This window comes from Girardinichthys multiradiatus, chromosome 3 (assembly GCF_021462225.1).
Source record: "Girardinichthys multiradiatus isolate DD_20200921_A chromosome 3, DD_fGirMul_XY1, whole genome shotgun sequence".
In the NCBI taxonomy this organism is placed as follows: domain Eukaryota; kingdom Metazoa; phylum Chordata; class Actinopteri; order Cyprinodontiformes; family Goodeidae; genus Girardinichthys; species Girardinichthys multiradiatus.
This window is the reverse complement of record NC_061796.1, coordinates 6,231,076-6,246,344: the sequence shown is the minus strand read 5'-3', so window position 1 is coordinate 6,246,344 and position 15,269 is coordinate 6,231,076. Positions and strand designations below refer to the sequence as shown.

Sequence of the window (15,269 nt, the reverse complement as noted above, 5' to 3'; positions counted from 1 at the left end):
ACAACCCAACTTTAGGCCCATATCAGCCTCGTCAAACCTTTAGAACAAGGCTCATCATGGAGTAATCAGATACTATATCTTCTATGTTTGTTTAGATATACAGTGGTGAGAAAAAGTGTTAGCTTAGTGATTTATGTTTTTGTATGTTCGTCACACAAATGTTTCAGATCATCTAATTTAAATGTTAGAAAAAAATAACAAAACACAAAAATGCAGTGTATAAATGAGGATTTTTATTGTGAAAGAGGGAACAAATCCAAACCTACATGGCCCAGTGTTTTGTAAAGGTGTCATGAAAAATCGGTCCCATGTTTCATTAGGTTTTATATTCTCATTTTAAATATAAACAAAAATAATCAAATATACTTTTTTGATGTTTTTCTGACAACAAAAAGAACAAAGATTGCAATTCAATTTCATATTTTGTGTTTTAAATTGAAAATAAAAAGACAATTGTTTTTTTGGTTTTTCATTACTGGTTTTAGTGGAAACCAAACGGACCCTGCACTTCTTCAAAGGCTCTTTCTTTTAGTTCTGTTTTTAAGTTGGTGCCATATGTAGGCTGAGGGCCTCAAAAACACCAGTCCACAGTCACACATGAAGGGCTTGCAGCACTTTTTATTCTCACTTTCTTTCACTGTCCACCCGTGTCGAGATCTTTGCCACGTTTTGCCCGTTAGGTGCTGTGTTAAATGTTTTGCTCCAGAAAAAGTGTCACCACAGCCAACGCAGATGTAGCTCAGAGCCTCAGCGTGCTGAACGCAGTGTCGCAGGAGGTGCAGCTGGTGCCTGAAAGCTCGCCCACACTGGCAGAGGTGCAAGCGTTGGCCTCGATGGAGGTAGCGGTGTATGATGGCGAAGGAGGGTTGCCGGAGGACAGCGCCACACTGCCTGCAGGGACAAGGGGTTTTGGAGCGCCATCCTGCGTTCATCCGCTTCATCAGAGCCCACCGTTGGCTCTCGTTCTCAAACAGGGCAAGAATAGAAAGCGCTGACGAAGCATCTAACTCGGAGTCCCGAGTGTCTGCAGTTGGGCTGTTGGGATCTACATGAGCTTGGCCAACATAGAGATTTCTGCTAGCAGCCTGGTTTTGGACACTCGTGCCTTCTGTCAACAATGATGAACCAGCTACAATGCAATGTTTGGCGTAGCTTTCAGATAAGTGAACTTTGGTGACATGGATTGACAAAGCTTTTTCAGAGGAGAAGTATGACTTGCATAATTTGCATGCTTTCGGCATTGACTGAGAGCAGAAGAGCACCAAAGTGGATTTGACTTCTCTGGGACACGGGTGGCGGCTGAATGAGTTCTTGGTGGGGAGAACCTGGCCACAGCTGTGACACAAATACAGGGGCGTATGGTGTTCCAGTAGAGTCTCTTCACTAAAAAAGTAGTGCTTGCACAAAACACACTGAAACTTTTCCTTCACCCCATGACAGTAAAGCAAATGGCGCTTCACTGACCTGAAAGGTCCCCTACCACACTTATTGCAGGTTACTCCATTTGTAATGGGGGGTTTAATGGGCTGTTGATTGGGGGGGTTAATGGGGGGTTTCATGAGGAGTTCAATGGGGGGAAGTGAAGCAATTTCCTCCAAATCTGAACTGTCAGAAGTTTCACAAGAACCAGCTGTGTTCTCATCAGAGTCATTTTTTGGGACAGTCTCCTCCTCGCCATTTTCACCTATTACATATTCCACGCTGTATTCAGGAGCCTCATGATACATTTCCAACATTTGCTTAGGACTCAGATTTGATACTGAGCTACACAGAATTGATTTTGTGCTTTGCTGTGAAATCATATCACTAGAAACACTCCATTACAAATAGAACGCAATTTAGAAATGAGAAGGAAAGTAAGCAGTGTGTCTCTTTGCTTGCCAAGCTCTCAGTTGTTAGTAAAAGACTGGCAGAACAATAGTTACAGGGCTGGGAATCCTGGCGTGTGGAGAGAGACCTCAAGCAATGGAAAAAAATCCTGCAGATGTGGCAGACGTTTCGGATTTTGTCGTGCAACATCAAGCTGCTGATTTTTGTAGCCACTCTCCAAACCAACAAGTCTCTGAGTGTGTACGATTCAGCTGGGATTATGTAGATTTAACCCACTGCCCATAGCTGGTAGTCATCAGATGTATGGAGCTGGCCATGGGAACCTCTGGTTACCTGCAAATATAATAGAGAAGATTTAATCAGTTTTTAGGTATAAATTGAAGATATTTAACACATGAGTACCAAAACATTAGAATATTATGGAAAAGTTTTTATTTTTATTTCAGCAATACAATAAAAAGAAAACTTTTAGGTTTTTTTTTCTTCAAATGCGCACTTTTTCCACATTTAGTTATGTTACAGCTTTAATCAAATGGTCTCAAATGAATCTCTTTCCTCAAAATTTTACACACAATAACCCATTATGACAATGTGAAAGACATTTGTTTGAGATTGTTGTAAATGTATTATAAATAGAAATCACATTTAAGCAAATATTCACAGCCTTCGTCGTGAAGCTCAAAACTAAGCTGAGGTGAATACTGTTTCCACTAATTTTCCAACAGCTTAATGGAGTCCACATGTGCTAAATTCAGTTGATTGGACATGATTAGGAAAGACACACACCTGTCTATGTAAGGTCCCACAGCTGAAATTGCATTTCAGAGCGCAAACACCAAGCATTAAGCCAAAGGAATTGTCTGTAGAGCTGCGAGACAGGATTGTCTTATGGCACAAATCTGGAGATGGATACAGAACAATTTCTGCTGCTTTGAAGGTCCCACTGGGCAGTGGCCTCCATCATTCTGAAAGGAAGAAGATGGAACCACCAGGACTCTTCCTAGAGCTGGCCGGCCATCTAAACTGAGCGATCGGGGTAGAAGGGCCTTAGTCAGGGAGGTCACTCTGGCAGAGCTTCAGTGTTCCTCTGTGGAAAGAGGAGAACCTTCCAGAAGGACAACCATCTCTGCAGAAAGAGTGGCCAGAAAAAAAAGGCACATGGCAGCCAGTCTGGAGTTTGCCAAAAGGCACCTCAAGGACTCTCAGACCACGAGGAACGAAATTCTCTGGTGTGATGAGAGAAAGATTCAAGCCTTTGGTATGAATGTTAGGTGTCATTTTTGGAGGAAACCAGGCACAGCTCATCACCAGGGCAATACCATCCCTACAGTGAACCATGGTGGTGGCAGCATCATGCTATGGGGATGTTCACATCTCAAAGGAGTAGCTTCAGAACCAACCTGTGAATGTCCTGAAGTGGCAAGGCCAGAATCCAGACTTGAATCTGATTAAACATCTCTGGAGATATCGGAAAATGGCCTGTGCATTAAATTTTGATACCATTTGGTAAAAACCTGTACTAAAACTAAATGTGGAAAAAGTGCAGCGCTGTGAATACTTTCTGGATGCACTATAGGTTCATTACACACAGAAGGACAAATGTGGAAAACAATAAACAAACAACATGGAGAACTGCAGTCTTGAGAGGACTGTGAAACAAACTCCATTCAAGAGTTTGGGGGGAGTTTACAAGGTATGGACAGTGGCAGGAGACAATGCTTCTAGAGCCACCAGACACACACGTATCCAGGAAATATGTTCCAACTTTCACATTCCTTCTCTTAAGCCACTCCAGAACCAGAAACAACATCCATTTTATTTGGAAATCAAGGTCCCATAGCATGGAGGTAATGTGGAGAAGAACAAAATCGGATTGTGGTCCAGTGTGAAGATTGAACAAGCGATGATAATTTGAGGAGCAATGCCATCTACTGGTGCAGGTCCTCTGTGTTTTATTAAGTCCAAAGTCACTACAGCCATCTATAAGAACATTTATAAAGACTTCATCCTTCGATCTGCTAAAACGTTTTATGACAATGCAGATTTTATTTTCCAGCAGATTTTGGCATTGGTTCACACTACCATAAGGACCACATGATCAATAACCATCAAGCTGTGCTTGATTGGCCAGCAAGCTTACCCGACCTAATGTCAAGAGGGGTTTATTGTCAAGAGAAAGATAAGAGACACCAGATCCACACTTTAGCAGTGCCACAGCCTCCAAGCTATGCTGCATTGGTGCAGTAATTATTGCCAATAGAGACCCAAACTAGTACTGAATGCATATTCTGCATGGAATTAAAAATATTTTTTAAAACGTTTTTTATTGTTCTTACATAATATTCTACATTTCTGCAAAAAAGATTTTTTGGCTTTCAATAATCATCAAAATGAACAGAAATAAATGGCTGAAATATATCACACTGTGTTAAATAAATGTCTTCTGTTGATATTAGTAATAGTAACTTTGAAGTTTTATATCCTATACACTTAGTTAAATAAATAAATAAATCATATGAAGATATCAGAAAACTATGTAACTAAAAATCATGTACATTTGTATTTGCATATAGATCGCCCAAATAAGAAGATTTTCAAGTTTAAATGTGGGTACATAGAGAAGGCTGTACTCATGCATGCAGGGGCCAAGATGCAACATTTAAGCGACTTTAGTGACGTTTCTCTCGCCTGTTCTTTACATGTCATACATAGGGGTACATTCTGACGCATTTACCTCATTACATTCAATAACTTCATACATTTACAACCATAAGTTTAGTTTAAACTTTAATAGTTACAATTTGCAAGTTAGGTTTGCGCATGCGTGTTGCCGACTGTGGTTAGCCCCTATTTTGTAGCGATAGCTCTCATGTTTACAAGTGATTTAAAAGATCCTTTTCAGTTCCTTAGAAGCTGGCATTTTATTTCTCTGCCATCAATTTTAAAATAATTAATCAACTAAAATAAAATCCTAAAAAGACCAACAAATACAATGTGTCAACAATAGTTCAACAGAATCTCCTTTAATCACTTGTAAACATTACAACAAACGTTATAAAGTATTTCTGTTTACAGTATTGTTATGGAGATGGAGCAAAAACGACAGTATATCTAACTACCTCCACAGGCACTCTGTACTTACCCCTAACCGACGGGTTTCCTTGGTCAAAGGTATAAACAGAAAATGAAATTCCACACGTGAGGTAGGTTTAAATGAGAATACCAAGCAATATTTTACATTTTCAAAAATACGTTTTGGCATACATCGGACGTTGTGGTTTTAATAATATTACACGCTTTGAACTTCACTGCAACATGGAGAATTAATATATTTTGAAAGAAAAAAACCTTAGTTTTCTTTTTAACTGGGGGAATTTGTTGATGGCGTCCGAGAGCAAACTTGGTCCACCCACATCCGGGTTGGACCGGAAAAGGGGTGAGGCATATATCTCCCACAATGCATCAGTATGCTCAATGTAATGTTTCGCCGGAATTAGGTCTAAACTGGAGGGATTTGTTGTAGAGTGCATATAAATCATTTTCCTCGGAAACGATATGTACAGTGCCTTGAAAAAGTATTCATACCCCATGAAATTTCACATTTTTATCATTCTACTACCACATGCTTTAATGCATAATTGGGGTTATTATAACTAGAAGTGCATCATTTTGAGGTGGAACGGAAAAGTAACAAGGTTTCAAAAATCTTTACAAATAAAAATCTAAAAAAAGGGTTGCGTGCATTTGTAGTCAAACCCCTTATAATCAGTTATTTTCTTCTGTAGAACCAACTTTTACTGCAAATACAGGCAAGTCTAAGCTTTGCATATTAAAACCTTGACATTTTTCTCATTCTTTGCAAACGCAGAAGCTCACTCAGATTGATCCTTGGGCTATCTAACTATCATCTCGGAACCTAATATCTTAGTAATTTTTTGTATCAATAAACATTATCAATAAAATATATATTAGCAATGAGCAAACAATTTGAATATACCCTATCAAAATGACATGTTGCGATACAGAGTGGTCGGAACTACTCATAAAATACACATTTGTCAGTACGAGTTACATTTTAGACGGAAAAGGTTGTTTGTTTAGTTGCAGACGATGTGCATGAGAGCGGAGTTATCTATTCCGAACGTGGTCATGAAATACGACCGCCCCTGCGTAATATAACGGTAAGCGCTAGATTAAGAAACGAGCACACCACCTGGAAGTGCTAGCTACATTTGTTTACAAGGGACCGAGCAACACCGACGTTATTGAAAGCTAAGTAGTAATTGCTTTATCTTCTTTCCCACCGATAGGTGCAAACATGTCAGAGTCAGGTCACAGCCAGCCCGGGATGTACGGGCAGGGAAGACGGAGGAGGCGACGCAGGGGAGAGAGAGATGTTGGACCCCCGGGACAGAATCTGTCTGGCCCCAGCCGCGATCGGGAATACCAGCCGAGAGAACGAAGGGTAGTACAGACACACGCATCACAATGAAGGAAGTATGTCTTGTTTATTGGATTGAACGGTTAAAATTTATATGTGTACAATTTTGTGGTCAGGATGGGAGTGAGGATCCACCAGGCCCGCTCATCCAGAAAACGCCCATTATTCTTGCAAAGCCTCCAGGTGAAAGGGTATGTCACTTTTCTTTTTCTGCTTTTAACGAGCAGATAATTACAGTGCTTGTAAATTAAATAAAGCAAGTCTCTTTACTTTGACGAATCTGTAAGCGTTTATTACCCTAATACCAGATCATCAGTTCTTCTAACTTAACTTTTTTCTATTTGGGTCATTTTCTCAGGCCAAACCATCACAGAATGCACCGGTCAGTGGAACTCCAGTCCTGGAGAAGCCCATCATGCTAATGAAGGCCAGGGATGATGGTGGGAAGCTGGGGACACCTCCAGAGGCAGCTGCTCAGTCGTCTGGTCCTGGACCCTCCAAGATGGAGAGGGAGGGGCAGAGACCCACACAACCTGTTTACCAGATCCAGAACAGAGGAATGGGGCCTTCTGCATCTGGCAATGCTGTGGACCGTGAGTCTATAACTTTAAAACCTCCTTCTTTGTTACAGTGGTGTTCAAAGTCCCTTTAATACTTATATTTCCAAACATGGCAAATGCATTTACAAATCAAAAAATAAAGAAAACAAACAATCAAATTTGTTATCACTTTACAGAAAGTGAGAAAAAAGCAATACAAGGTTGCTAAAAAAAAAAAAAGCATTGAGACAGGCAGCTGTAGTCTGTCTTGGATCACTGTGGACCTGGTTACTGGTTGAGTCTGCCCTTGTGTGTCCATTTTAAAACATTTGAGAAGACTGTTTTACTCAGGTCCTTGAAGAGGAATGCAGTATAACCAAATCTGCAGCCTTCGACCTCATTAATTGAACTCCAAACTGGTGTATATTCTTTAAGCAAAATCTTGTGTGAGAAAAGGAAAATGAATTATTTGCCTGCAACTTTCAGCCATGGTCGGTCAGTCCAAACTCCTTCATCCAGAGAAGATGAAGCACAGCATTAAGCTGGTGGATGATCAGATGAACTGGTGTGACAGTGCCATGGAGGTGAGTGACTGTTATTTTTATTTTAGTTTAACTAATGAATGTGAAGAGGTTTAAAGGAAACATTTGATTTAAGGTGTGCTGAATGAGATCAGATGAAGTTGTGTTTTGTTCAATTCAATTCAGTTTTATTTATATAGCGCCAATTCACAACACATGTTGTCTCAAGACATTTCAAAACAGTCAGGTAAATACATTCCAGTTATTCGTAACCATTGAACAGTGAAGTCAAAGTTAGTTATTTATTCAAATTGGATAAAACGTTTTTCTGTCTAAGGAAACTCAGCAGATTGCATCCAGTTAGTGACTGCCAGCATTCCCTCCTCCTGGATGAGCATGTAGAGACAGTGGACAGTCACTGGCGTTGACTTTGCAGCAATCCCTCATACTGAGCATGCATGTAGCGACAGTGAAGAGGAAAATCTCCCTTTTAACAGGAAGAAACCTCCAGCAGAACCAGGCTCAGTGTGAGCGGCCATCTGCCACGACCGACTGGGGGTTTGAGAGAACAGAGCAGAGACACAAAGAGAACAAAGAAGCACTGATCCAGGAGTCCTTTCTATGGGAAGGAAAAGTAAATGTTAATGGATGTAGCTCCTTTAGTTGTTTCACCTAGAAAGAAAGAACAGATAAACTCTGAGCCAGTTTTCAAGGTTAGAGTCTGAAAGAGAGCACATAGAGTTAATCACAGTAGAAGCTCACTCAATCGCCATGTCTAGGAGAGAGAAAGGGTTAAACACGAAAAGACACGGCCAAGTGGATCATCGGTAGAGGGTGAGCATTATGTTGTTGCCAGCAGAAGCTTGGACGATGCCCCTCTCCAGAAAGGTGTCACAAGTAGACACAGAGTCAGGTCAGGTGTAGCTTCTAGGAAGAGAAAAGAGAGAGAACATAAAGTTAGAAGCTGAAATAACAGCAAACAATGCAAAATTGGAGAGTAGTGTGAGAATGTAGCGAAGAGGGTGAAAGTGGTCATTATGTCCTCCAGCAACCTAAGCCTATAGCAGCATAACTACACAGATAGTTTCAGTTCAGATTATTTAGTTAAACGGCGCTTATTTACAACAATGTCGTCTCAAGGAACCCCACAAAGGGTCCCACTGATGGTCATTGTTATACTAAAAACCACAATGATTGGGATACCTCCCTCTGTCAGACTAATAATAACCATTGGAAAAGAGTAGGGGTCATACAGGTAGCAGAAATGGAGGGTGTGTTTGCACTTCAACCATAACTGAGCCGGTTTAGGCTAAACCTGACTCCCCCTTACTCCAACCAACAGAGAGGGAGGAAGACTCCCTCCCTGATAAACTAAGCCACTCTAACTATAAGCTTTATCAGAAAGGAAAGTTTTAAGCCTAGCCTTAAAAGTAGACAGGGTGTCTACCTCACGGACTAAAACTGGGAGCTGGTTCCACAGGAGAGGAGCCTGATAACTAAAGGACCTGCCTCCCATTCTACTTCTAGAGACTCTAGGAACCACCAGTAAACCTGCAGTCTGAGAACAAAGTGCTCTGTTAGGAACATATGGAACAATCAGATCTCTGATGTATGATGGAGCTAGATCATTAAGGGCTTTATATGTGAGGAGGAGAATTTTAAATTCTATTCTGGATTTAACAGGGAGCCAATGAAGGGAAGCTAAAATAGAAGAAATATGATCTATCTTTTTAATTTTCATCAGAACTCTTGCTGCAGCATTTTGAATCAGCTGAAGGCTTTTAACTGCATTTTGTGGACATCCTGATAGTAAAGAATTACAATAGTCCAGCCTTGAAGTAACAAATGCATGGACTAGTTTTTCAGCGTCACTCCTGGACAGGATGTTTCTAATTTTGGCAATGTTCCTGAGATGAAAGAAGGAAATCCTAGAAACCTGTTTAATATGGGATTTGAATAACATGTCCTGGTCAAAAGTAACACCAAGGTTTTTTACTTTATTACTGGAGGTCAATTTAATGCCATCCAGGTTAAGTGATTGACTAAGCAGTTTCTTTTTTAAAGACTCCGGTACAAAGATGACAACTTCTGCTGTCTTGTCTGAATTTAGAAGCAAAAAATTTAAAGTCATCCAAGTTTTTATATCTTCAAGACATGCTTGTAGTCTATCTAACTGGTTGGGCTCATCAGGATTTATGGATAAGTAAAGCTGAGTGTCATCAGCGTAACAGTGAAAATTTATCCTATGCTGCCTGATAATTTGACCTATTGGAAGCATATATATAGTAAAGAGAATTGGCCCAAGTACTGAACTCTGTGGTACTCCACAATTAACCCTGGAGTTTAAAGATGATTTATCATTTACATGAACAAACTGGAATCTGTCAGACAAATAAGATTTAAACCAGCCTAGCGCTGTTCCCCTGATCCCTACAACATATTCCAGCCTTTCTAACAGAATATTATGGTCGACTGTATCAAATGCTGCACTGAGATCTAACAGAACCAGAACAGACACAAGTCCATTATCTGAGGCCATAAAAATATCATTAGTGACTTTCAGCAGAGCTGTTTCAGTGCTATGATGAGCTCCAAAACCTGACTGAAACTCTTCAAATAGGTCATTGCTGTGTAAAATTTTTCTTTTCGGTCTGAGTTGTGTTTATTTTTATGAGCTTTTCCTGATTTCCTCCTTTTAGATTATTTTTTAATCTATTCAGTTTTGGCCGCGGGCGAGACCCTGTCTTAGTTTTGTTGTGATGTGCTGCAGTATCTGAGGGACCAGACAGACATGTTGGTGGTGGGAGTCATTGGCCTGCAGGGAACTGGAAAATCTACCATCATGTCACTGTTATCTGCCAACACACCTGAGGAAGACCAAAGGTAAGCTTGATGATAGCAGCAAGACAACGTTTTTAAACTGCTCTGTATTTCTAACTAATTCATTCCTAATATGTAATGATAATTTCATTACAGGTTAAATGATAGTGGTAGAATGGAATCCTACTACTTTAGATGCGTAACAAGTTACAAATTTGTTATTCTTGATTTTTATAGGGAGTCATTTTGAATTATTTTTAACTGTGTATTTGTATTTACTCTATTTTGTCACATTCCTAAATAAGCAGCTGTAGCATAAGCAGCTTGTTCCTGACTTATAACTCTGTTATTTGATTTTAAGTATGCATGTGTGTACCACAAGCATTAGATATTATTATGTTGTTCTGTTGCCCTTGTGATCCAGCAATCAATTTTTGACATTCAGCCAAATTCAAGTCACCACAGACACGTAATTCCAGCTCGGGTTATATACAAACTCAGAGTCCATACAGAGGTGAATATGGTGTGAGACCAGAAGACCTTTTTATAGTATAGGTATTGTAATGTTTGCTGTATGCAGTTTAGAGTCTTAGCCAGGGGTCACGTTAACCGAATATTTTCCGGTTTTGACCGTTTATTTTTTTTAAACGGTGATGGAAAAATCTAAAGGCCATCAGTCATTTTGACAGATTTGAATTCCCCCCCGACCACTTGGTGGCGAGTTAGCATTTTATTTAACTGTTTTCTCACTTCATGCATGACCTCGTTGGCTTCATTGGGACAAATGACACGCCAGCTGCGTGTCCTACGTTTCTTTAAAAATCCCAATAAGGACGATGGTGTCAATAAAAGTGGTGAAAAAACAGGGACTTATGCAATGGAAGATGAAGAACAAACAACTAATCAGCCCTCGGCAACTATGGAGTGAGCAAGTGGGTTAGGCGGGAGTACAGCGGGAGCAATCCCACTCGAGACATTTGATTACGCACAATCGGGTAACCAGTTCAGATCCATGCCGACCAGGAGGAAGTCGTGAGACTGTTCAGGTCACAGCAGGTGATCTGTTCATATTTTCAGTGCAATCATTTAATTTCATTTTTCAACTGTAGTAACTGGGACCACAGTCGGCGTTTTTGACAATGCGGAGAAAGTTACATGTATTCATCTGGTTTATGTGGATTCTCTGTTCAGCTTGTTCTCACTGAATATTAATTAAAATGAATGAGAATAAATGCTATTGAACGTTTAATCATTATCATTTAAAAAAATCAAGTGACGGATAAAAATAGATTATGACTGTCAGTCAAAATGGCAGACATCGAAAAACTGTAGCGCAGCCTCTGGTATTGGCATACAAATATGGCCAATCTTATGACACTTTCTTGTATGAAAAAATGCAAAATAAATATCTACATTTGGCATGGGTTGCTATGAGAATCTCATGTTATGATAAACTATAGAAAAAGAGTACTATGTTTTCACATTATTATGGTATTGACATGATTGCTAATTGTTTTTATCCATAATAGAACAGCCGCCATTATTCCCAGTGGAACTAAAATATAAATAAGAGTGTCTACTGGCGCTGTTGCTGGTTCCACACTATGACTTGTCTGTTTTTCAAGACCAGACATTTTTCCAAAGAGCCAATTTTATCTTTCTCGCAACCGAGGTAAAAGTGTAATAAATAGCCGTTTTTCAGCCAGCTGACAGGCAGCAATAGGTGTGTGAGGGGCATACATCGCATACGTCTTATGTGTTTTAATATACCATTGTCTGTATTTTATTTGAACTGCCCAGTGAAGCAGTTTGCAAAAAAATGTGCTATATAAAAAAATGTGCGTACTACTTACTTACTAAAAAACAGCCTTTGAAGATAAGTTGTGCACTCTAAGTGTAAGGATGTGTTCGTCTGTGTAGGAGTTACGTCTTTAGAGCTCAGACTCAAGAAATAAAGGAAAGAGGAGGAAATCAGAGCACAGGTATTGATTTCTTCATCACTCAGGAGAGGGTCATCTTTTTGGACACACAGGTAAGATGTTTGTACACCATCAGGTTGAGGCTTCAGAAGAACTGGATGACAGTTATGTTTAAATGCATCTGTTTTGTTGTTGCCTTTTTTAGCCTATTCTCAGCCCATTTATACTTGACCATGTTATCAACAATGATCGCAAGTTGCCTCCAGAGTACAACCTTCCCCACACATATGTGGAAATGCAGGTTTGTATCTGTCCTGAATGTGAGGTTCAGTGAATGAAAGTCGTATCTTTTGCTCACAAACATGTTGACTTGTTTTTAACTGTACAATCTGCCAACAGTCTCTTCAGATCGCTGCCTTCCTGTTTACTGTGTGCCACGTAGTTATAGTTGTTCAAGACTGGTTTACCGACATAAACCTGTACAGGTAAACACTTGTTTTGTGTTGTTTGGATCTGCTTAAGCTTACAAAAACAAAACAAAAAACACATTTCTCTTAGTGTGGTTCTGACTACAACCAGAAAGCCCTGAATGTTTTGTAACATTGTTTGTTGGAAGATTTCTGCAGACTGCTGAGATGCTGAAGCCTTCCACTCCATCTGGAAGCCACGACAGCACCGGCTCCTCAAGCAGCGATGATGGAGCAGAGTACTATCCTCACATAGGTGGATATTTTTAGGCACAAAAGCACTGTTTTATTTTAACCAGATTTATTCATATTGAAAGTAAGAATATCTCTCCTTTTTATTTTTCCTTTTTGCCTAGTTTTCCTCCAGAATAAGTCCAGACAAGAGGATTTCTGTCCAAGAAATTTTAAGGACATGCACATGGTGGTGGACAAACTAATGGCACATTCCCATCTTAAATACAAAGGTGCAAAACTCGGCAAACACTTTGTCAAATGTTTGTTTTTTAAAACAAGTCATGATGAAATGTTCAATTTAAGCTAAAAAATTGATAAATTAATTGGTTTAGTTTAATAGTGTGAATAGGAAAGGTTTAGTCACACTTTGTAGAAAGATTTAGTCATTTTCATACCAGTCAGGAGATTCAGTCATTCAGTAGTGATGTGAACTGTTGACCATTAGTTCATATAAGGTACTAATAACCCCAGTCACACTTTTCCCTATTTGCCTTGTTGTTTCAATGGAGAAAGAGGTGGGAGCCTTATTCATGTAATGCTCTTGCATAGCTGAAGCATTCGCAGCGTAATCTTGCGCTAAACCAGGCTGACATGGATATATTAGGTATACTCAAATGTCACAGCAATGACTCAATTATGGTATTACTCAATCTGATGCAATGCTATGGAGGCCCTCTGTCTGCACTGATGAATATTCACTCAGCTCTTCATGCTGAATGCTTTAAGTGTGCCTAGCACAGCCTGACCTGCTTTCAGATTATTTCAGCTAATAATTATTTGAACACTTGGAGACAGTTATAGTAGAGTATAGAGCATTAAACGTTCAGCCCAAGATGGTCTAGAGGTCTGATAGGTAGGTAGTAAAAATGTGCGACTGTGAATTTTACATCTTGACTCCCAATACACACACTGTATGTTACCATGTTGCAATATGAGAAACGGTGTGAAATCAGCTTTGAGATAAATTGTATTAACTATCAGGCAATTTTTCTCCAATGTTTGGTTTTCCTCACAGGTACATTGTCCATGTTGGATTGCAACATCGTTCCAGGACTGACTCAGGAATACCTGGATGCCGAAGTCAACATGTTTCTGCTTCCGGTCCAAGAAAATGATGGAGAGGATAATCTGAACAAAGCAGGTTGGTAAAAAAATATGTTATTAAAAAAAAAATCATTTTGTCCATCGTTGTTGATTTAAATGATTTATTTTATTCTATTTAGGGGCAGGAACATACCCACTGTTCTCTCTGCTGCCTGGTTACAGAGGTCACCCCACCTTCTCCACCATGGTTTCAAAGCTCCGCAGCCAAATGCTGGCCATGCCTCGCTGTCAGCTGTCACACACCATTCTCACTGAGAAAAACTGGTAAATATCTCACACTATGCCAGTGTGGTATTTTTATTTAAACCATTACTGATTTCTTTGTTTTTTCATACCTCTATGCAAAAACGGAGAAGTCCAAGTCAAAAGAAACACTTCTCAGAATATTGGAAGTCTAAATTATGTCCCGAAAACAGCTTTTAATTCTGTCATTGTCAACTTTGACATTTTAAGCCAGAAATGCTTGGGTTTCTTAGAATTCTTTACTCCAACTGTAAAGCACTATAATTTTACTAAAGTTGCAATGATAACCACATTAAGTATCAGCATGGACCTGCAGATATTTTCATCTCATTCTTTTTAACCTACTTTCTACCATCTATGTTTCTTCCAGGTTTCACTATGCTGCTCGTATCTGGGATGGTGTTAAAAAGTCTTCGGCCCTCTCTGAATACAGCCGCCTCCTCTGCTAGCACTGGGTTAAACTTCTGATTTACAGAGACATTTCTTTTGATAATGAGTTAAACAAAATGGACAATGTTTGCCTAAAAAGAGTGAGACTCATCCACTCAAATGAGCTATAAAGTTTAAATCGCTCCACACTGTGCCGGAGTGAACATGTTAGAAGACAACGCTTGTGCTAATTTATGGTGGTCATTTTGTAAATAAGAAAACAATAAATAAATGAAATGGTTTTAAAGTGTCTATTTGTTGTCATGGAAGAACAGTGGTAATGATGTCTGCTATCATGCTGATTCAATCTAATGTGAACTGTGCATACAGCTTTAAGGTTTACAATAGGTACACTTCATGGGCATGAACATCATATTGATGTGTTGGCTTAAATTCATTGGAATAGTTTTTTTTGTCAGGGTGTAACGATAATGATTGGTTTAAACAAATACAATTTTGCGCAAAATTTAAAATACATTTTTATTGTACAAAATTGGGTTCTCTAATCCATACTGTCACATTTATCTGTACAGCCTCAAATATTTTTACAGCTGCCCTTTATTCTTTTAATAAGTGGTATTGAGGGATGTAAATGTTAAATTGACAAGGCCACAGGTTATTAACTTCTAATGGTCATTATTGATTACAGTGATTACATTCATTTCTTTCCAGCATCAAGAGGACTTGTTTTAACAATAGAAAGGAGCAAGTGACTGAGCTGG

General features: G+C 39.4%; 2 protein-coding genes across 5 annotated transcripts; one reads left to right on the top strand and one right to left on the bottom strand.

The window, feature by feature from the left end:
- Window positions 1–211: 211 nt before the first annotated feature.
- Window positions 212–5,257, bottom strand: si:dkey-79d12.4 (zinc finger protein 70). Of its 2 annotated transcripts, none has more exons than XM_047359554.1 (2): window positions 4,973–5,257; window positions 212–2,163 (listed from the first exon to the last, which is right to left on the bottom strand). In XM_047359554.1, the coding sequence occupies exon 2, from the start codon at window positions 1,800–1,802 to the stop codon at window positions 513–515; it is 1,290 nt and encodes a 429-aa protein (XP_047215510.1). In that variant the 5' UTR covers window positions 1,803–2,163; window positions 4,973–5,257; the 3' UTR covers window positions 212–512. The 2 variants fall into 2 exon arrangements, with proteins under 2 accessions (XP_047215510.1, XP_047215518.1); XM_047359562.1 differs by having other exon boundaries at window positions 5,179–5,240.
- smg9 (SMG9 nonsense mediated mRNA decay factor) lies at window positions 4,911–14,788 on the top strand. 3 transcript variants are annotated; one of them, XM_047359488.1, is made up of 14 exons: window positions 4,911–5,033; window positions 6,141–6,295; window positions 6,388–6,462; window positions 6,630–6,864; window positions 7,297–7,394; window positions 10,102–10,214; window positions 12,072–12,183; window positions 12,276–12,371; window positions 12,470–12,555; window positions 12,687–12,793; window positions 12,894–13,001; window positions 13,787–13,912; window positions 13,995–14,139; window positions 14,489–14,788. In XM_047359488.1, the coding sequence occupies exons 2-14, from the start codon at window positions 6,149–6,151 to the stop codon at window positions 14,565–14,567; spliced, it is 1,527 nt and encodes a 508-aa protein (XP_047215444.1). In that variant the 5' UTR covers window positions 4,911–5,033; window positions 6,141–6,148; the 3' UTR covers window positions 14,568–14,788. The 3 variants fall into 3 exon arrangements, with proteins under 3 accessions (XP_047215444.1, XP_047215451.1, XP_047215435.1); XM_047359495.1 differs by lacking the exon at window positions 4,911–5,033 and adding an exon at window positions 5,947–6,011; XM_047359479.1 differs by lacking the exon at window positions 4,911–5,033 and having other exon boundaries at window positions 6,034–6,295.
- Window positions 14,789–15,269: the final 481 nt, after the last annotated feature.

Coding starts and splice junctions, on each gene's coding strand:
- si:dkey-79d12.4 (XM_047359554.1), bottom strand. CDS start 1,802: ATGATTTCACAGCAAAGCACAAAATCAATTCTGTGTAGCTCAGTATCA.
- smg9 (XM_047359488.1), top strand. CDS start 6,149: ATGTCAGAGTCAGGTCACAGCCAGCCCGGGATGTACGGGCAGGGAAGA. Junction 12,794..12,893: donor AGAGTACTATCCTCACATAG/GTGGATATTTTT, acceptor CTTTTTGCCTAG/TTTTCCTCCAGAATAAGTCC. Junction 13,002..13,786: donor TTCCCATCTTAAATACAAAG/GTGCAAAACTCG, acceptor TTTTCCTCACAG/GTACATTGTCCATGTTGGAT.